Source organism: Corythoichthys intestinalis, chromosome 13 (genome assembly GCF_030265065.1).
Source record: "Corythoichthys intestinalis isolate RoL2023-P3 chromosome 13, ASM3026506v1, whole genome shotgun sequence".
Classification (NCBI taxonomy): Eukaryota; Metazoa; Chordata; class Actinopteri; order Syngnathiformes; family Syngnathidae; genus Corythoichthys; species Corythoichthys intestinalis.
In genome coordinates this window covers 21,395,588-21,418,391 of record NC_080407.1, presented here as the reverse complement: position 1 = coordinate 21,418,391, position 22,804 = coordinate 21,395,588, and the positions used below count along the sequence as shown (strand labels likewise).

The following is a 22,804-nucleotide window of genomic DNA, read 5'->3' as shown; positions in this document are numbered from 1 at the left end:
TTTCCATGGCATTTCACAATCGTAAACACTTAATCAGACATGCTACCATCCCATCAGATCTCTCAGATCACAAAAGGAAATCTCACACATTGATAAATATTTCTGTGCATTTTTGCTGTTTACCTTTATCTTTCAAATCATTCACTCTATAATGTTTTTTAGAAACGATGACAGAATAAATTAGACACTGATTTATCACGTACAGATTAACCCATTTCAACTGCCCTCCCTCTTTGCCTGTAGTTTACAAGTGAGGCTAGCTAGCTAAGGTTAGCCAATGAGAAAATAGCGACTTTAGAAAGCAAAAAGGGCGAAGACAGTGGGTCGAAAAACATCGATTTGGGCATCAAATATGGATCTGGCGACTGTATAGAACGAAGCTTTTCCACATAACGCCTTTTATGTAACACATCCAGTGAGTTTACGGCAACAGAAAGCACCGGGTCTTCCATGAAATGCATTTTAAATTCCTCGATCAATTGAAACCAATGCTAATACAGAGACAAAATGACGGACAAGTGGGCGGAACCATACAGCGAGCATGTGGTTTTGTGACGTCGGTGGGTAGGGTCTATAGTAGTGACGAGATTTGTCGTTCACTTGAGTAAACGAATCCATTCCGGTTCGTTCAGTAGAAAGATTCGTTCAAACAAATCGTTCAAACAAATCGTTCAACGAATCGTTCGCCCCCCTCATCTCCCTCCCCGCCCAAACGAATCGTTCGGTTACTGAACGGGAAGTGACGTTGCCGAACGAATCACCAAAGACCGCTTCGCAGTATAACTGAACGGGAAGTGACATTGCTTGGTCCCTCCCTCTCTTCCACATTGACCACTCGTCGTAGTTTCAGAAATGAGTGACAGGCGGTATCATTCTGCTTTCACAGACAGCCTCGTCTCCCTCCTGCTGCTGCAAAAGCGAGGGAGAACTTCCGCGTCGTCTGTCCTAGTTCTATGGGCTCAAAGTCATGGCTCGTGCTTGCATTTCGATTTAGGACACGGTTAAACATTTTCCTTTTGTGAGGGGAGTAGGGGGCGGGGGCGCACGGACTTTCTTTAGCAGGTTCTTGATCACACATACAATCACATATACAGCATGTTTGCTGTCACGAAAATAAAAATACATCGAAAGTTTAATTTCTGAATATGGAACGACCAACACATCATATTTACATCTCGCTCTGTTGTATTTTTGTTTTTTAGTATTAAGATGATCGTGTTGAATTTTTGCACTGGTATTAATAAATAAAATAATCCGGTCAGCTCCCCTGTCGTCCCCGCATCTCAGATCGTCAAATGCTGACGAGAAATAATTGTTTGCTCTTTACGATGTCGCCTTTCTACTCTCATTAGTCTGTTAAGAAAAATGTAGACATATTGCGACATCTCCCGTGTCCGCGTGCTTTGTTTTTGGGCGCTTGAGTAGCACATGATGGACGGATTGACATAATTTGTCAAACCAACCAACACCTGACACGAAAAAAAAAAAAAAAAAACACTCGGAAAAAAATTACATGTAAATACAGTTTCATTGCAAATCAGTATTGTGGTGACCATATTGTTTTTTTGCACTGGTATTAATAAATAAAATAATCCGGTCAGCTCCCCTGTCGTCCCCGCATCTCAGATCGTCAAATGCTGACGAGAAATAATTGTTAGCTCTTTACGATGTCGCCTTTCTACTCTCATTAGTCTGTTAAGAAAAATGTAGACATATTGCGACATCTCCCGTGTCTGCGTGCGTTGTTTTGGGCGCTTGAGTAGTACATGATGGACGGATTGACATAATTTGTCAAACCAACCAACACCCGACACGCTGACACGAAAAAAAAAAATAAAACACTCGGGAAAAAATTGACATGTATATACAGTTTCATTGCAAATCAGTATCATGGTGATCATACTAAATATTTTTTTCTGTGCACATATGAGGTAAATATCGCTGCCATGAAGCCTCCATATAGTGACAGTTCTCTGCCCGCTTCACTGCCGTCACGCGACCGCAGCTCAGCTTTTGCTTGCCTCGTAGCTACCCGTGTTTTAAATTACTGTAAATTTGATAGTATGTCGTCATAGGCAGTCACGAGTTTGTTGAGAAAAGTACTACTCTAAACAATGCTCGCTAGATTTGTGGGGTGTTTTTGTCTGTTTGAGCAGCATTTGATAGGCTCCACGTTAACAAATATGTGACAAAGTCATTTCCTTTCATTTTCTGATTCGTTCACCGCATTGTCATTACTGGAACATCAAGTTAGCAGCAAGCTAGGTCAGGAACCGGAGGACCGAGTCACTGAACGGGAAGTGACAAAACTCAGTCTTGCCCCCCTGCCTGCACGCTGGCTGCTTATTGGCCACACGTGGACGTGAGTGACAAACGCCCTGATTCTGTTTCCGCTCCCTCCCCTGCCCGCGATGAGGCTGGCGTCTGATTGGTCGTGTGCGATGTCAGAAGACGCTGCCGCTTGCTCAACGCCCTCCCACGCAGCGAACAAGCACCACCTTCATAGTAGTAACGGGATCTGTCGTTCACTTGAGTAAACGAATCCATTCCGGATCGTTCAGTAAAAAGATTCGTTCAAACGAATCGTTCAACGAATCGTTCGCCCCCCTCATCTCCCTCCCCGCCCAAATGAATCGTTCGGTTACTGAACGGGAAGTGACGTTGCCGAACGAATCACCAAAGACCGCTTCGCAGTATAACTGAACGGGAAGTGACATTCTTGGTCCCTCCCTCTCTCTTGCAGACAGGCTCCTCATTGACCGCTCGTCGTAGTTTCAGTAATGAGTGACAGGCAATATCATTCTGCTTTCACAGACAGCCTCGTCTCCCTCCCTCCCGCTGCTGCAAAAGCGAGGGAGAACTTCCGCGTCGTCTGTCCTAGTTCGATGGGCTCAAAGTCATGGCTCGTGCTTGCATTTCGATTTAGGACACGGTTAAACATTTTCCTTTTGTGGGAGGAGTGGGGGTTTGGGGTCCGGGGCGCACGGACTTTCTTTAGCATGTTCTCGATCACATATACAATGCTGCTGCTAGCCTGCTACCGGCCAACGCAGCATGCTTGCTGTCACGAAAATAAAAATAAATCGAAAGTTTCATTTCTAAATATGGAACGACCAACACATCATATTTACCTCTCGCTCTGTTGTATTTTTGTTTTTATGCTCATCACTATTATTTTTAGTCACTATTGTTAAAACTATAAGTGTAAATAGCTAGTTGTCGAATGTGCTGCTCTGAAATAAAGACAATACTGCATTTTGATATTTGACAGTTTAATTGCAAATCAGTATTAAGATGATCGTATTGAATTTTTGCACTGGTATTAATAAATAAAATAATCCGGTCAGCTCCCCTGTCGTCCCCGCATCTCAGATCGTCAAATGCTGACGAGAAATGATTGTTTGCTCTTTACGATGTCGCCTTTCTACCCTCATTAGTCTGTTAAGAAAAATGTAGACATATTGCGACATCTCCCGAGTCCGCGTGCGTTGTTTTGGGGCGCTTGAGTAGCGCATGATGGACGGATTGACATAATTTGTCAAACCAACCAACACCTGACACGGAAAAAAAAATAAAACACTCGGAAAAAATTGACATGTATATACAGTTTCATTGCAAATCAGTATTATGGTGATCGTATTGAATTTTTGCACTGGTATTAATAAATAAAATAATCCGGTCAACTCCCCTGTCGTCCCCGCATCTCAGATCGTCAAATGCTGACGAGAAATAATTGTTTGCTCTTTACGATATCGCCTTTCTACTCTCATTAGTCTGTTAAGAAAAATGTAGACATATTGCAACATCTCCCATGTCCATGTGCGTTGTTGTGGGGCGCTTGAGTAGCACATGATGGACGGATTGACATAATTTGTCAAACCAACCAACACCTGACACGGAAAAAAAAAAAAAAAACACTTGGAAAAAATGGACATGTATATACCGTTTCATTGCAAATCAGTATTATGGTGATCATACTAAATATTCTTTTTTTCTGTGCACATATGAGGTAAATATCACTGTCATGAAGCCTCCATATAGTGACAGTTCTTTGCCCCCTTCATTGCCGTCACGCGACCGCAGCTCAGCTTTTGCTTGCCTCGTAGCTACCCGTGTTTTAAATTACCGTAAATTTGATAGTATGTCGTAATAGGTAGTCCCGAGTCTGTTGAGAAAAGTAGTACACTACACCATGCTCGCTAGATTTGTGTGGTGTTTTTGTCTTTTTGAGCTGCATTTGATAGGCTCCACGTTAAAAAATATGTGACAAAGTCCTTTCCTTTCATTTTTTGATTCGTTCACCGCATAGTCATTACTGGAAAGTCACGTTAGCAGCAAGCTAGGTCAGGAACCGGAGGACCGAGTCACTGAACGGGAAGTGACAAAACTCAGTCTTGCCCCCTTGCCTGCACGCTGGCTGCTTATTGGCCACACGTGGAAGTGAGTGACATACGCCCTGATTCTGTTTCGGGTCCCTCCCCTGCCCGCGATGAGGCTGGCGTCTGATTGGTCGTGTGCGATGTCAGAAGACGCTGCCGCTTGCTCAACGCCCTCCCACGCAGTGAACAAGCACCAACTTCATAGAACGAATCAGTGCAGATGGTGATTAGTTCGGTCTCGTTCACCCAAACAATTCGTTCAAAAAGAACGAATCGTTCGCGACCGATACAACACTACTTCATAGAACGAATCAGTGCAGATGATGATTAGTTCGGTCTCGTTCACCAAAACAATTCGTTCTAAAAGAACGAATCGTTCGCGACCGATACAACACTAGTCTATAGGAGAAATGATAACGCTACAATCACACTGTTGATTTTTTCCCCTATCATGTCAAAATATAGATTAAGATGTATAAGAGAGACATTTTTATCTTGAAAGAGAAGATGTAATGTGGGCTGTTTTTGGTTTTTACGTTTAAACTAGGCAGGTTTTACAGTGTGATTGGGCTGGAGGCTGTCTTTCCCATCATGCAATCCTGGTCGGAAATGAAAAAGATATCGACTGACAAAAGTGGAACGTTTTTCTCCTCGGATTTTTTTTTTGTCTTGTCTTTTCTTTATTTCAGTCACTTAACTAAACCGAAGCCTCGACGACATGTCCAGCACGAGCTACATTACGGACTCAAACATCAGTCATCTTCAAGTCTCGGCAGTCGCTGTTATGCGGCCTACATTAGCCTAGCCTAGCCTAGCTGGCCTTTGTCGGTAAACAATCTGCACTATACCGGCCGCTAACAAAGCTACGTGGCACGTCGTCAAGCGTTCAGAAATCAAGTGAGGAAAATGTCCGCGAGGATCACACCGGCTGCAGTAAAGTTCCAGGAGGAACTTTGCGGAGTAAAAGAGGAGCCTCCACGTCAGCAACACTCGAATGTGTCCAAAATAATGTTCGCAAAGGTTGTTCTTCACAGACTAGAAGGTTGGTTCACTTTGCGTATACTGTACATGACAGATGTGGTTATGATTCATTTTCAATCTTAAAAAGTAGTGCTGTCAAGGGATTCGAATTTTGCTTTCCTATTATACCACTTATAGCCGTTAATGGTGAAAAAATCGTGAAGTAGTGTCAACCCGAACCATTTTTAACATTGGTTTTTGTGTATATATGTAATATTAATCTGTTAATATAAATCCCTGGAAATACATGTGTTATCAATAAAACATTAAAGATGTAAATAAAATATTAATAGCATACTCAAAATTATCTACGAACAATATAATGACGATGTCCCGATAGCATATTTTGGAACCCGAGTCTAAGTCCGAGTCTCCCGATTTTGAGGATCTGCCGATAGCGATTCCTGATCCGATACCGTAAAAGTTTTAAACATGTTACCGTCCCACCAAGCGTCCTTCATAATGTGAATAACTTTCTAACAAGAATAACATAGACAAAAGCATGTCTTTATTAAATGCTTCATTGAGTGAGCGCACTCAAATCCACTCATGCTGAGATGTTCACTCTGCTGGGAACAGCCTCTCATAAGTCAATACAGATTTATTTTTGCATTGATCATTTAGCCTATCATTTAATTAGGTTCATATTGGTGAGAAATGTAACCCTGACCCCCGTTCACCCAATCTGTTTGATCTTATTCATGACCCATCCCGTTATACCGTTCCTATCAATGTTGAGACCAAACCTACGGCCTTGTAATGGACCCGTTTCAAGTAGTAGGAGGAAATTCCAATTACCGTGTAAAGAGTTTTACTAGTTTCGGTGAGAAGGTGAATAGTTTATTTCACTACATTTCCACACAAACGCACATCGAGGTACCATTTAGCTTGGCAAGGAGAGGAATGAGAGTCATTTATCAAGTGTCACAGACCTCGCGAATATTGAATAAAATATAGCGCATTTATCAAGGTTTCGTCAGCCGTGATTGCGTATGTCCGTCCGCCAAAAAAGCCTGATAGCACAGATTTAAGTACGCCTGCCCCTCTGCTATTGAATTCGTTGTTGACGTTAGCGTGGCGGCGCTCTGAAAATAGAGCAAGGCTCTATTTTGGGCCCCATCTCTCGGCGCAATTTCATTCAAACAAGACGGCCGTCCACCGCTCACTTTCGCCGAAAAGTCGGATCCAAAATACTGTAATGCCCCGAATGGGGGGGAAGAAGGACAGAAGTCTGTATTGGCTTGCCCACTTTATCGTGGCAACAATAATAAAGAATAACAAAAACAAAATAACAGCGGGCTGCCGCGACATGCGACCGGTATCTCTCGCTATCTCGCCCGTTCTCCTCCTCGCTTCCTTCTGCGTCACAGCTCCCAGTCCGATCGTCTCTTAAGGGGGCCGTGCTTAGTTACGGACATACACAATGAACAGGTTGCCGCTGAACCCTTCACACTAGGCTGCCGCTAGTTTGAAACGGCCTTAAAAAAAAGAAAACTTCTCTTTGCAAGGCGTGGCGGCTTTTATTTTGGTGTAGCAGTGCGCCACAATCTTTTATCTGCAGGGGAAACCATGCTTTAGAATGCCTTGACGAACCATTGTACAGGTGGTCGTACTTACGGACCTCTTCGATGATTTCGGGCTGAACCGGTGTTGTTCCGGAAACAACAGTTAAGCTGACCACTCACAGTCAATTTGCGTCACGTCAAAGTCAGGATTTTGTGGAGGTAAACGTCAGACTACGGCGGAGGGTCAAAAAGGGCTGCCTCGACAGCGTAGGTCCGCCACACAAGCATAAACCAGCCTGAAGCAAATATCAAGTCCCAGGTGTCAGGTGAATAAGGTGACTATTGACTCAATTGTCTCGCAAATACTATACATTTCAATTTGAATGTTTAAAGAAACAAAATGTATGACTAGTGCCTTCACGCAGCACTCCATTTGTGGTTTTTGTTCTGTCTTTACAGTTTGTTTTTTTTTTCGACCGTCTCTTACTAATTTTAATGTGATCTACAACACTTTAATTAAATTATTCTCATGTAACAATCTATATATTTACTAGGCCTGAACGATATTGAAAAAAAACTATGGTTGCGATTTTACGGGGGTTTGCGATATATTGCGATATTATACTGCGATATTAAAAAAATATATATATGTATATATATATATATATATATATATATATTTTTTTAAAGAAATTTTCACTAGACTACTTGAATAGCTGTTTGGAAATACTTTCGATTACACACCGTGACCACAGTGTATTCATATAATACCATTTAATTTCTGAATGATGAAGATTGCTGCATGAAGGGATCCAGGAAGCCATGTCTGAACAAAATAGATGATTTATTGAACACTTTGTTTTACACTTCAACAGCAGAAAATACATTAAATGACAAATAAAAGAGCAGTTGCATTCATTACCTGAGTTGTTCACAAGATATACTTTAACAATAAATATAAACTTCTGTAAAATAACAACAAAGTTGTAAACATATTTGAACAAAAATATTAAATATGAAAAATAAAAGAGCAGGCACAATAGTCCCGAGTTGTTCACAAACTATAACAATAAATAATAACCTCAGTAAAATAACAACAAAGTTGTTAAACATATTTGAATTTAAATATTAAATCTGACAAATAAAAGTGCAAGTGCATTAGTCCCCTGAGTTGTTTACACAAAATATAGTAATATAAACCTGCAAAACAGCAACAAAGTTGTAAAAATCTTTAGACAAAAATTTTCAATAAAAAAAAAAAATGTGGCGCTGTGCTATGCCTTTGAGTTATTTGAAAATTACAATTTACAATAAATTTAAATATAAAAGAAACAAACTGAATTGAACTTGTAAAAATTTGAACTGAATGACTGTAAATAGCTGTGATGAATAACAACCATTTTAACTCCCAAATTTCCTGCCTTTCTGATAGCTGTCACAGGAATAAAAAGAAGAAAAGACATTCCTGCAGCTGTGTTATGTATTTGTCTGCATATCGGCCACCTTCCTTGCTCAGCAATTCTCAACTGGGTGTCATACGTTTTTGGCCAAGACTACTGGTTTATCCACCATTGCGGGCTTGAGACAAGAACGTTGGCACGTAACAATGTTCCCACTTGTACTAAAAAGCTTCTCTGATGGGGAGCTCATACCAGGAATGCATAGATACTTGCGTTTCAAATGTTTCAACATGTTCGACATATTACTTCTTGTTGAGGCAACCACGGCGAGGCACTGTCGTCAGGGCTGTTATGTTTCCTTATCTTCTTGTCGATAGCCAAAATACTTCCAAATTTCGGATGTTCAGTTTCTTTTCGCCCTCCTTCCGCTCTGCTGTTTGGCCCCTCCTCCACTGCACTCTAGCAGGGGGAGGGGCCTATGACTGCTTAGCTGGAGGGAAAGAGCCGTACAGCCACTCTCCTTCCCCAAAACAAAATTTTGTGGATTAAAAAAAAAAACTATCGCACGTCCTTGCGATGGGACAATTGCACATGCGTACATCGCGATGGCGATATTTCAACTAGGGCTGCAGCTATCGAATATTTTAGTAATCGAGTAATCGACTGAAAATTCTATCGATTAATCGAGTAATCGGATAAAACAAATATATTTTTAGGTGAAGAGCAATTATAAATATACATGAGAAAACAAGACATTTCATCTAATTTTGAACCATTTTCAGTCAATCAATGTCTTTATTTTCGATGTATATTGTTGAAAACAGCCAACAATTGCATCTCAGATGTAACTAGAATTAAAAAAAAAAAAAAAAAAAAAAGACATTCACTGCTTTCACTCAAAAAACTTTAGATCTTATTACAAAAAAATATATATATATCTTACCTAAAAATGCCGTTACGCTTGATAACACACATCACTTAAAAGTTTGGATTTTTTCCCACGTCTTTCAATTGAATTTCTCTTTGTGTCAAGCCATTTTTAAGTTCTAGTTAAGTTTTAAGTTAGTCTAAACTGTAAGTCCTGACAGGATTTTGAGTTTTTGCAGTGTTCAAAATAAATGTATGATACAAGCTGTATTGGAGCACATTAGCACCAGTGCTACTTGGTGTTTTATCCAGCAATGACTACTGAGCTAAAATTGATAGTTAGCATGATTAAGTTTTTATTTTACACCCTCATCACTCCACAATGCTATGTTATGTTAAAGCCTGTATGTAAGACACGTTAGCCAAGCATCGACAGTGGTCATAATTAATAGAAACCTAGCCCTCCGCAGGGCTAACGTGACTTCAGAACAGGAACGTTAATCTTATTTATTAGCGCTTAGCGCTCTTTATTAGCGCTTAGCGCTCTTTATTAGCGCTTAGCGCTCTACTGCTTTAAGATGGCGGCTGTTTACTAAAGCTGCCCAGACGCGGCCGAGTCTGTCATTTAGCATCTAGTTCAACATACATGTGATCTCTATGAGACGCATGAGACGCTACCTGTACCAACGTAGCATCGTACGGGCTAGTATTTAGCAACGTCGGTGTTGTTTGTGGCGGCTGTCGGCAGCAGTAAGTTCCCCCCCCCCCCCCCTTCTTCCTCTCCGCACGTGACAGCGCGTTGTCCCGCATTAAAAGTAGTCCGAGCAAAACGTGATGCTTTGAGCTGTCAAAATAAACGATTACTCGAGGTGAATAAAATTACTCGAATCAGTTTTTAAACTCGAGTTACTCGAGTTGCTCGAGTACTCGTTTCAGCTCTAATTTCAACGATATATCGTTCAGGCTTAATATTTACCAATCGAAAATGGAGAAACGACCTTTCAGTAACATCCGACTTGGATGGAATATTAGGAAGGATTATTTCTGAAACAGTAGATATTTGGGGGACAGAACATGGCAAATAAAGAAATAAAACTTGGCTCATGTGTGATAATGGTCTTGGTCTTGCAGATGTCAGGCTAGTGCATCGTCTTGAACGCCAGGAGTGCGCTCGCATGAAAGAAGAAGAGGAGGAAGAGTCGCCATACGTCAAGAACATGGAGGAAGAATTCGTCCTCATTAAAGAGGAGTGTCTCGTTAGAGTTGAGAACCCCCACTTTGAGGAGCAGCAGCAACGTTATCCCCTCAAAAAGGAGGACGACGACCAGCTATATGGTAAAGTGGAGGTGGTGGACATCCACAAGTGGACCAATGAGACCTTGAAGGTTGAAGATGGCGATCCGAGTGAGGACAGCAGAGGGGCGGAGCTTCTGAGTGGCAGCAGTTCAAAAGAAAGATTCCAAGCAGACAACCTCATCGCTCGACCATCAGAAAGTGACGACTTTACATCACGCTCGCTGTTCTGTAAGTATCATGTTATTCAAATTGAGGGGAATGCGGGGCTCTTTCTGAAGAACTGTCATTTTGTGGCATTCGTTCAATCCATTAAGTCTTTATGCGATAGTGTGTCCAGTCCGTGTTGTTTGACTATAATACTTACTCATTATGACGTCGGCACATCAGGGCGAGTTTAAGGTGCAATGCATGTGTGTCTAAACTCATGAAATGGAAGTGCGTATAGAGTGACCATCTGCAGAACATGCATGTGCACCGTGATTGTGTGAAAGACGAGCACTTGGCGGAAAACAATCAGATGGCTTGAAGTTCCATTCTGAGCAGAGGTTGCGCTAGACATTTTCGTTGTCTGTCATTTTGACTGGCAGGGTCATAAAAATCCGGTCATAATCTATTTTTACCCATCACTTAAATTTTTTAAATGATAATGATGACATATTCAATAGTATTTAGTTTTCATTCATTTTTAATTAATATTGTAACACTTGCTCGGCGGCGAAAAATTAGACACGGAAATCGTGGTATTTTTCACCCTCTTTTTACTCTGCTTACCGCCAACAACACCAACAAAACAACAACTCCGCCCCCAAAGAAAAAGAGGCAACTATATAGACCCCAATCACCAACGTCACACAATGATCTTAATTGTGGTTGTCAGCCCAAAATCTTCTAAATATATATTAAATGCATCTTACCAGATATAAAATGACTACTACATAATCTGTGGTAGTCGTTTGGATAGTCGATAGGAGTTATGTACGTAGCGGTAATGTGTAAACACGACGAGCTGACGGAAAATATGGCGGCTCCAGTCAGGGGGGCAGATTTGTGACATCATGTTATTGGGGTCTATACACAGGCGGCAATCTAGTCCACCAATTGGATGACGCGCTGGCACACCGGGTGCACAGATAAGAACCTCGCGTTGATGTGTCAATACGGTGCCACCGCCAGACCCCGGTGACACCACAATATTCTGACAGAATAGCCAACGACGTCATGCATTAACAGAGACAATAGCTAATTAATATGCTCACTCGCCACCCTGTGGTCTGGGGTGTGAATTGCAACCTGTCAAAATGACGGACGGACTTCAGTTTTTTCCGTCACCGTTTTAAAAAACTAAAATATTCGGTTAACGCGACCCCTGATTCTGAGACCCCCAATTTCGCCAAATTTCAAAAAATGTCAACATGCATGTGTGATACATCATTGGAAAGTTTAAAATAACAAAGTTTTGGACACCCAGAGTGGTACATAACAAATAGCACTTCAAGTTTGATTTTGCAGCTGAAAACTTATTGGGATGATGCCAACGTCTTCATCTTTGCTGTATGCATTGACACTTCATGAGGTAATGCACGGAGCCATTGTCATTGTCATCATGGACCTTCTGGTGGAGTGTGGGAAAACACGTGGACAAAAATGGAATTTTCCTAAAAAATACAATGATTACCAGCTGTAAATTGTGACAGGCTTTCGAGCTGCCACATTTAGCCGGACATATTGAATTACCTGATAAACATGAGGAGTACTTACACCCACCAAACTTTAAAAGCCTTCAAATGCCTTGAGGGCTAGAAATACTTCGTAGCAGGATTTGTCAAGGAGCTTTGATTGGCGAAAAACACGTCAGATGTTTACATTGCCCTCAGTAAGGTGAGTACATTTTTCATGCAAATTGCTCACAAGTACAGTAGATTAATTTCAAGCAGTTAAATCCTTACAGAGTGGCCGTAGCCCAGGTTTGGATGGTTTTCCGTCTGAGTTCTATAAAATGTTTTGGAAGTCATTAGCTCCATATTTGTTGGAGGTGTTTACCGAGGCCTTTTAGCTTGGCGCTCTCCCCCAAATGCTAAATCAGGCATGTATCTCCGATTCTCATTCAAGCCCATTGAAATGCAGCTTTTACTGGGTTTTCAATGTTGTGTACAACCACTCAACCGAAGCTCGGTCAGAGGCCTTTTTGGCCTTAGATGCTGCAAAGGCCTTTGACTGAGTGGAATGGGATTATTTATTTTTTTGTTTGGGAAAATTTGGGTTTGGAACGAAATTTGCATCTTGGATTAGGTTTCTGTACTCGTCTTCACAAGCATTAGTTAGAACTAATAATACTAATTCCGAATATTTTCACTTATCTCGATCTACCAGGCAGGGCTGTCCCTTAAACCCACTGTTTTTTGCGGTGGCCATAGAACCACTTTCAGCTGCACTGAAATGCCACCCTGAACTATGTCGTATAGTGCGACATGGTGTGGAGCTGAAAGTTGGACTTTATGCTGACGATCACCTGTTATTTTTGTCAGACTTATCTCGTTCCATTCCTGCGGCACTTACTGTTTTAAGTGATTTTAGTAAAATCTCATGGTATAAACTAGAGGTGTGCAAAATTTCCGATTCTTAGATTATTCGCGATTCGGCCGTGAAAGATTCGAGAACGATTCACAAACATCCAAATTCCGATTATTAAAATATGCGAAGTAAAGCGGAAGTATATAACACTCAGCGCGCCGCGCGGTCTTTGGGACGGAACGGAGCGAGAGTAGCTAAACATCATGCTTCCCATTACCCGGCCCCTCGGGTAATGCCAGTGCTCAACTCACGGCTCTAGCTCAACTCATGCAACGAGATAAAAAAACACAACAACATACCTGACTGCTGCCGAAAAGCTGCTTCAAAGTACATCCAAATACCGTAATGTTACGGTGGATATCATTTATATAGGACTAGATGCATTATAGATTTGGTAGTGTTAGCAGCACATCTACAAAAAGCTAGATGCGGGCGTTATAAACGGCCGCCATCTTAAAGCAGTACACTTCCCTGCAAGGCTGTTGTAGCGAACCTTCCAAGCAAACCTAATTAACTTTTTATCTAAAATACTCCTAAATCTTTAAAATAGTTTTAAAACTTTCACATGTCGAAAGTAGACAAAAGGGAAATTATGGAATAACGGGAGCAATTTTAACAAATTTAACGGCTGATTCACAACATTAAATTAATTGAATGTAGTTTAAAGCTGCTGATACAGAATGGGGACTGGAGTTTTTTATTTAATGTTATTTTTGTATATTTGTTTACTGCTATTAGTGAACTTGATACTGAAATAGTGGTGTGGTTTAGCCTGAGAGTATTTTTGAACAATTTTGGAACTAATGTACAAAACATAAAAAAAAAAAAAAAAAAAAAAAAGGGGAAAAAAAGGAGGGGGGTACATCAATAATTGTTTTATAATCGAATTGGAGCCTCTGAATCGTAATCGAATCGTTAGGTGCCCAAAGATTCCCAGCTCTAGTATAAACTGAATCTGGGAAAGAGTGAAATACAGTGCCTTGCAAAAGTATTCGGCCCCCTTGAACCTTGCAACCTTTCGCCACATTTCAGGCTTCAAACATAAAGATATAAAATTTTAACTTTTTGTCAAGAATCAACAAGAAGTGGGACACAATCGTGAAATGGAAAAAAAATTATTGGATAATTTAAACTTTTTTAACAAATAAAAAACTGAAAAGTGGGTCGTGCAATATTATTCGGCCCCCTTGCGTTAATACTTTGTAGCGCCACCTTTTGCTCCAATTACAGCTGCAAGTCGCTGGGGGTATGTTTCTATCAGTTTTGCACATCGAGAGACTGACATTCTTGCCCATTCTTCCTTGCAAAACAGCTCGAGCTCAGTGAGGTTGGATGGAGAGTATTTGTGAACAGCAGTCTTCAGCTCTTTCCACAGATTCTCGATTGGATTCAGGTCTGGACTTTGACTTGGCCATTCTAACACCTGGATACGTTTATTTTTGAACCATTCCATTGTAGATTTGGCTTTGTTTTGGATCATTGTCCTGTTGGAAGATAAATCTCCGTCCCAGTCTCAGGTCTTGTGCAGATACCAACAGGTTTTCTTCCAGAATGTTCCTGTATTTGGCTGCATCCATCTTCCCATCAATTTTAACCATCTTCCCTGTCCCTGCTGAAGAAAAGCAGGCCCAAACCATGATGCTGCCACCACCATGTTTGACAGTGGGGATGGTGTGTTCAGGGTGATGAGCTGTGTTGCTTTTACGCCAAACATATCGTTTTGCATTGTGGCCAAAAAGTTCAATTTTGGTTTCATCTGACCAGAGCACCTTCTTCCACATGTTTGGTGTGTCTCCCAGGTGGCTTGTGGCAAACTTTAAACGAGACTTTTTATGGATATCTTTGAGAAATGGCTAAATTCTTGCCACTCTTCCATAAAGGCCAGATTTGTGCAGTGTATGACTGATTGTTGTCCTATGGACAGACTCTCCCGCCTCAGCTGTAGATCTCTGCAGTTCATCCAGAGTGATCATGGGCCTCTTGGCGGCATCTCTGATCAGTTTTCTCCTTGTTTGAGAAGAAAGTTTGGAAGGACGGCCGGGTCTTGGTAGATTTGCAGTGGTCTGATGCGCCTTCCATTTCAATATGATGGCTTGCACAGTGCTCCTTGAGATGTTTAAAGCTTGGAAAATCTTTTTGTATCCAAATCCGGCTTTAAACCTCTCCACAACAGTATCTCGGACCTGCCTGGTGTGTTCCTTGGTTTTCATAATGCTCTCTGCACTTTAAACAGAACCCTGAGACTATCACAGAGCAGGTGCATTTATACGGAGACTTGATTACACACAGGTGGATTCTATTTATCATCATCGGTCATTTAGGACAACATTGGATCATTCAGAGATCCTCACTGAACTTCTGGAGTGAGTTTGCTGCACTGAAAGTAAAGGGGCCGAATAATATTGCACGCCCCACTTTTCAGTTTTTTATTTGTTAAAAAAGTTTAGATTATCCAATAAATGTTGTTCCGATTCACGATTGTGTCCCACTTGTTGTTGATTCTTGACAAAAAAATTAAATTTCATATCTTTATGTTTGAAGCCTGAAATGTGGCAAAAGGTTGCAAGATTCAAGGAGGCCGAATACTTTTGCAAGGCACTATATTTCCTGTAAATCAGCTAGCCAAGGTATATCCATTAGAAACATTGCCATTTAAAGTATCTAAAGCAGGTTTTGCTTATCTTGGAGTTTATGTGGCGGACACATTGAGCAATCTTCGTAAGATGAATTTTAAATCGCTGTTCGCACAGCTCAAACAAGACTTCGAAAGGTGGTCCTTGCTCAATCTCTCTGTTCCAGCTCGGATAAATTCAGTTAAAATGAACATTCTTCCTCGATTTCTTGATTTGTTCCAGTGTATTCCGATTATTCTTCCTCTTTCCTTTTTCAAATTGGTGGACATCCTTATTAGGGATTTTATATGGAATAAAAAGAAACCCAGGTTGCGCTATCAGACACTCCAAAGACCCAAAGAACTAGGTAGAATGGCTCTTCCAAATATTTTATACTATTATTGGGCAGCTAATATTAAGAACTTGACGTATTGGTGCTGCTCTGAGAGTACTGATAGCACCCCATTGTGTCTTGATGTTGAAGCCAATTCAGTTAAACCGGTGATACTGAAATCCCTATTGTTTTCACCGCTCTTGTCATCTACCAGTCCATATTCACAAAATTTTGTTGTATTCTCCTGTCTCATAATTTGGAACCAATTTAGAGCATATTTTGGTCTACAGGCGCCTTCCACTCAGGCTCTAATTTCACCTAATCATGCTTTTCCCCCTTCTCTACTGGATAACACTTTTACTATGTGGTCTAGGCTTGGCATAGAAACATTCAAGGACTTATATCTGAATTGAACATTTGCTTCCTTTCAACAGCTATCTGAAAAGTTTTCATTACCTACCTGCCATTTTTTTCAAATATCTTCAAATTCGCAGTTATGTTCGCTCACTTTGGCCAAGTTTCCCGACACTCCCTGCGGCCTCTGTCTTAGATACTTTTTTAAAACCTTTGCCTTCACTAAAGGGTGCAATAACGACAGTATATTCAAATATTTACAAAAGCTCAAACTCCACTTTAAATACCCTTAAGGCGGTATGGGAGTCGGGTTTGGAAATGAGTATACCTTAAGAGGTCTGGAGAGAAATCCTGTGTCGGACACAGGATTTCTCAATTTGTGCTAAACACAGTTTTACTCAGTGCAGGATTCTACACAGAGCACATTATACCAAAACTAGGCTAGCCAAAGTATTTGATGCAGTCTCCTCCACTTGTGATCGATGTAAGCAGGCTCCGGCCAATTATGTACACGTTTTGGTTATGTAATTCTCTAACTGCATTTTGGTCTGACATTTTTGCTGTCCTATCAAAAATCATTGTTCCAAATGCCTTGAGTGTTCTATTTAGTGTGGTTCCAGCAGCAAGTTTTCTACCCTCTCAGAAAGGGGACCTTATAGCATTTGCAACCTTGCTGGCTAAGAGGCTAATTCTTTTAAGATGGAAGTCTCCAGTCCCACCTCCGCAAGCCCATTGGATCAGAGAGATGTTATATTTTCTCAGACTTGAAAAAATTAGAATGACACTCTGTGGATTGGCAGAGTCCTTTGAGGATGTCTGGAACCCTTTTTTGTGATGTTAGAAGCACAGAATGCCGTCTTTGTGTAGATGTTTGAACTTTGCCTGGGATATCACCAAATATATATGTATTAGTTTTTCTTGATCAGAGCCCTTTTCCCTTCTAAAAGGTAAACAATAACCATAGTTTGTTTTGGAGATATGTGTCGTGGGTAGTAGGGGGGGTTGAGGGTGGTTTTTCTTGGAGTTTTGTTTTGTTTTGTTTGTTTGTTTAGTTTTTGTGTTTGCAAGAGGGAAAATGCTCAATTGTCGCCTCATTATGTCATGAGACTTTTGTGACCATCAAACAAAGTCTACCAAAAAAAAAAAAAAACTTCGTGCACAACTATCAAATGTCACACATTGTGAACATATAACGGGTACGATGGCACATTTTCATGTAGTTGTCATATCGTTAGATGTAAATTTCATCACGTTCGTTAACGAAATGTTTTCATTGTCCTCATTGTTGACGAAAACAACACTGCTTGATACCTGAAAATACTTCCAAACCGCGGTCATGTTGGCTGTGAGCCAGGTATTTTTGCAAGACTGCGTCAGCCAGCATTTTCCTTCTCGCTGTGTTTTAATAACATCATCACAAGAGGACTAAGGTTCTTCACACAATTCAATGGTAAATTTTTGGTCTTCAAAACATTTTTGACCGAAATTGCATTCTCTAAATTGCCATTTTTGTCCGATAGCCTTCGGCGCCGAATTTTCGGTCTCATCTCCATGTTAAAAAATGTCTCTTGTGCCCCAAAATTAAATGACGTGTATTTTTTCACTTTTAGTTTTTGATAAATAATTTTTGAAACCCCACAATGCATTGAATCCACGCAACGTGAACCGCGAAGTCGTCAGGCATCACTTACTCATACTCGTCTTCTCCAAGTTTTGCACAAATAAAAGTTCGGCCGATGAGACCGTGGTGGTGCATAAAATATATCAGTGGTTTTCTTGTGTCATGCAGGTTTCAGAAGATTTCTTGGTGCTGAGCCAGAATCCCCTGGTGTAAAAGAGGATGTTGAGCTCCCCCAAATCAAAGAGGAGGAGCCAGAGCCCTGTCAACAGAAGGAGAGAGAAGAGCAACTTCCACTCAAAAAGGAGGAGGAGGAGCTGCCATATGGTAAAAAGGAGGAAGACGAGGCGCATATCACCAGTTCTACTGGTGAGCCCTTGAAGAGTGAAGATGGTCTGAGTGAGGCCAGCAGAGCGGCGGAGCCTCCAAGCAGGGGGAGTAGCATCAGCTCAACAGAAGGATTGCAAGCAGACATTTACATTGCTCCATCGGACAGAGATGGCGCCATGTCACACTCAACTTCCAATGATGATGGTCATAAGACATGTTGTGGTGACGACAAACTCTGCAAATGCTCTCAGGGTGGGAAAACCAAGAGTAACTTAAATCAACACACAAGAACCCACACTGGCGAAAAATGTTTTTCCTGCTCAGTTTGTGGTCAAATATTCCATAGCAATAGCACCTTAAAACAACACACAAGAACCCACACTGGTAAAAAACCCTTTTCCTGCTCAATATGTGGAAAAGGTTTTGTTCAGAAGGGAGACTTGACAAAACACACAAGAACCCACACTGGCGAAAAACCTTTTTCCTGCTCAGTTTGTAGTCAAAGTTTTGCTCAAAAGCAAAACTTAATAAGTCACGAAAGAACCCACACTGGTGAAAAACCTTTTTCCTGCTCAGTTTGTAGTCAAAGATTTGCTAAAAAGCAAAACTTACTAAGTCACGAAAGAACCCACACTGGTGAAAAACCTTTTTCCTGCTCAGTTTGTGGTCAAAGATACGCTCGGAAGACAACCTTATTAAGTCATGAAAGAACCCATACTGGTGAAAAACCTTTTTCCTGCTCAGTTTGTGGTCAAAGATTCGCTCAAAAGGTAAACTTACTAAGTCACGAAAGAACCCACACCGGTGAAAAACCTTTTTCCTGCTCAGTTTGCGGTCAAAGATTCAGTCACAAGAGCACCTTAAAACAACACACAAGAACCCACAATGGTGAAAAACCTTTTTCCTGCTCAGTTTGTGGAAAAGGTTTTGTTCAGGCGGGAGACTTAACAAAACACACAAGAACCCACACTACCGAAAAACCTTTTTCCTGCTTAGATTGTGGTCAAAGATTTGCTCATAAGCAATACTTAAAAAAACACACAAGAACCCACACTGGCGAAAAACCATTTTCCTGCTCAGTTTGTGGTCAAAGATTTGCTCGTAAGCAACACTTAAAAAACCACACAAGAACCCACACTGGCGAAAAACCTTTTTCCTGCTCAGTTTGTGGTCAAAGATTCGCCCAAAAGGTAAACTTACACAGACATGAAAGAAACCACACTGGTGAAAAACCTTTTTCCTGCTCAGTTTGTGGAAAAGGATTTGTTCAGGAAGGAGACTTGACAAAACACACAACCCACACTGGTGAAAAACCTTTTTCCTGCTCCGTTTGTGGTCAGAGATTCACGCAAAAAATTAGCTTGAAAATACAAGAATTCACACTGGAGAAAAACCTTTTTCCTGCTCAGTTTGTGGAAAGAGATTTGTTCATACTGGAGACTTAACAAAACACACAAGAACCCACACTGGCAAAAACCTTTTTCCTGCTCAGTTAGTGGTCAAGGATTCGTTTGGAAGGATCAGAAACACGTTTGTTTTGGTGTGACAAGCTGTGGCCAATGAATATTTTACCTGTCATAAAGGCTGGCTTCATCAGATTTTGCATGGAGGACAATTGTATTCTGTAGAGCAGGGTTCACTAAATCCAGACCTCGGTGTCACTTTCGGTGTCGTGTTTTCCATGTCTCTCTCCCCCAACACACCTGAATCAAATGATTATGTCATCAGCAACCTCTCCAGAAGCCTGATAATGATCATGATTATTTTGATTCAGGTGTGTTTGAGGAGGGAGACATGGAAAACACGACAGGAAAAGTGGCACCGATGTCCGGATTTAGTGAACCCTGCTGTAGAGCTTCCTCAAATCCTGTTGAGGCTTGGCACTTTTGGTGCCTTACATGTGCTATGTCTAATCCTTGTATGATGTGCATCCACACTATTGCCAAAAGTATTGGCTCACCCGATTTAACTCTCAAGCGCCATTATATATATACAAATCAAATACTCTCCCTCTTTCAAACTACACTTTTCACAGATATTTGAAACCGTCAACACCAAATTAAAAAATTCAAAAGTTATTCTAAAACGCAGCCTCACGAGATGCTTACATTATTGTTGACTTTAGTGAATTAATAATTAATTATCATTGATTAATTGCTAATTGCAGCTGTTGTCCACCTTTCAGACACAATAACATCATACAAATGGGTAGTAGTGGCACATATGCTCCTTGGGATCAGAGGTGGGAATCTTTGGGCACCTAACGATTCAATTCCGATTCAGAGGCTCCGATTCAATTATAATTCGATTAATGATGCCCCCCCCCCCCCCCCCCAACCCGCTTTTAAAGTTTTGTACATCAGTTCCAAAATTTTTTTTAAATCCTCTCCGGCTAAACCAAACTACTATTTCAGTATCAAGTTAACAGTTAAAAACGACAAATAAAATAATCAAGTCCCAATTCTCTATCAGCAGCTTTAAACTACATTAAATTAATTTGTTGTTAATGAACCGTTAGTTGTTAAAATTGCTCCCGTTATTCCATAACTTCTCTTCTTTCGACTTTCGACACGTCAAAGTTTTAATACTGTTTCATCCTTTAAAGATAGATTCAAGTCAAGATTTTGCCGGTTTAGGACTATTTTAGTTAAAAAGTTAATTAGGTTCACTACAACAGAGACAACCGATCGCTTATGAGAAGGCAGGTTTGCTGGAGGTCTCCTTTGATGGCCAAAATTAAAATAAAAAAAACGCTTTGATGTCGCAACTGGTACCATCCGAGTGAGATAAGGCCGACTTCCCACCTTCCTCGAACGCAGCCTGGTTACGGGTGGCCGAAGCAGTCCTCTCTATTGTGGTCCAATTACACATCTAAAAAAAATAGTCCTGCAGAAATAAATGAATGACGGCAGTTTGGTGTAACATTGTTTTGACTCCATTTGTACTTTGAACAATGATCTGAATTTTGAATTTATTTGACTTTGTTACATCTGTTAATATTGTTTTTTATTGGCATGCTAGGAAGGGACCATTGACTCGCGCAAGCTTAGCCACTCTGGAGCCCCGAAATGATCAAAACACAAACTACACGGAATTTGTTGAAATCAACTGCAAAGACTAATTAAACCCCCGCTATGAATAGCCGATTTAAAGCCCAGATCATAATCCCACTGAGATGCTGTGGGGGTGACTTGAAACGGGCTGTACATGCAAGAAACTCCTCAAACATCTCACAGTTGAAAGTATTCCGCGTTGAGGAGTGGGCAAACTTTCTTCCGACCGATGTCAGGTAAATGGCTACAACAAGCATCTCACTGAAGTTATTTCAGCCAAAAGGGGTAACACGAGCTATTAGTTGGTAGGGTGTCCTAACTTTTTCCTCAGTTAGAATATGCATTTTTCTTGATATATTTGGTCTCATGAGTGAAACAACCCGGAGAAGAGAGCGAGATGGGCTGCTGCAATTCGACGAGAAAACTGGGCTCCAAACGATTACCACAGATTATGTAATAGTCATTTTATATCTGGTAAGATGCATTTAATATATATTTAGAGGGTTTTGGGCTGACAACCACAATTAAGATCATTGCTAGGCTAATCGCCGACAACATACACGTATGTATGTAGTGAGAGTGCTATCGCTAAACCATATAAACATTAAAAGCCTTAACTCCATTGACAAACGACATGAAATACATTAGACTTGACAGTGGATGTTAGCAATAACAAAAGATTTTGAATTGAAAATTTCGTAACTCACCTTTCCAAGCACAAGATAGATTCCTGCCGATTTTTCGTGTACGAGGACCTGTTTCACCCAACCAGCAACGAAGTATTTATAAGCCTCCAAGCTCTTAAAGTTTTTCAAATTTTTGTGAGAATAGGCTGATTTTGTGTGGACAAGATAATTGTAAATATCAGCGTAGCAGATGTCAGGCGAAGCCAGCGGGTCGAAAAGCATCGATTTAGGCATCAAATACGGATCTGGCGAATGGATAAACTGAAGCTTTTCCACGTAACGCCTTTTATGCAACGCATCCAATGAGTTTACAGCCTCAGATAACACCGGGGCTTCCATGAATTGCTCTATAACTTGCTCGACTAATTGAAAACAATAAGAATAGGTCTAAAAAAATAGGTACAATATGGCGGCCGGAAACAGCGACACGTCCATTTTGTGACGTAGGTGAGTAGGGTCTATATATTTTACGAGCGATAATTTATACATGTGTCCAGTCCTATATCCAATGCGTGATATGTTTATTATTATAAAAGAGTACTCACTCTGGCCATTTCCCTCCTTTGCTTTGCCTGGGGTGGTGAGGTGGTCTCATCAGAGCCAGTCATCGTCCTCTTTCACCGGGCACCGCATCTGCTTTCAGCAGCAATTTCTTAGCAAAACCTGATTTCATTTGCCCATAGTTCGTATAGCTTTCAGGTGTAAAATGCGCACCACATAAAACCGTGCCGGAGGCTCGGTCTGCAAAATTAGCCCTCTTAGCACTGACGAACTTTACT

The 22,804-nt window shown here is 41.0% G+C and overlaps 1 protein-coding gene across 1 annotated transcript; it reads left to right on the top strand.

The window, feature by feature from the left end:
• Window positions 1-4,163: 4,163 nt before the first annotated feature.
• On the top strand, window positions 4,164-20,087 carry LOC130928034 (zinc finger protein 260-like). Its single transcript, XM_057854225.1, has 3 exons — window positions 4,164-5,421; window positions 10,303-10,695; window positions 18,128-20,087. The coding sequence occupies exons 1-3, from the start codon at window positions 5,286-5,288 to the stop codon at window positions 19,729-19,731; spliced, it is 2,133 nt and encodes a 710-aa protein (XP_057710208.1). The 5' UTR covers window positions 4,164-5,285; the 3' UTR covers window positions 19,732-20,087.
• Window positions 20,088-22,804: the final 2,717 nt, after the last annotated feature.

Excerpts from the sequence above, each read along its gene's own strand:
- LOC130928034 (XM_057854225.1), top strand. The coding sequence starts at position 5,286 with ATGTCCGCGAGGATCACACCGGCTGCAGTAAAGTTCCAGGAGGAACTT. Across the intron at positions 5,422-10,302 it reads TGTTCTTCACAGACTAGAAG|ATGTCAGGCTAGTGCATCGT; the intron begins GTTGGTTCACTT and ends TTGGTCTTGCAG. Across the intron at positions 10,696-18,127 it reads TACATCACGCTCGCTGTTCT|GTTTCAGAAGATTTCTTGGT; the intron begins GTAAGTATCATG and ends TGTGTCATGCAG.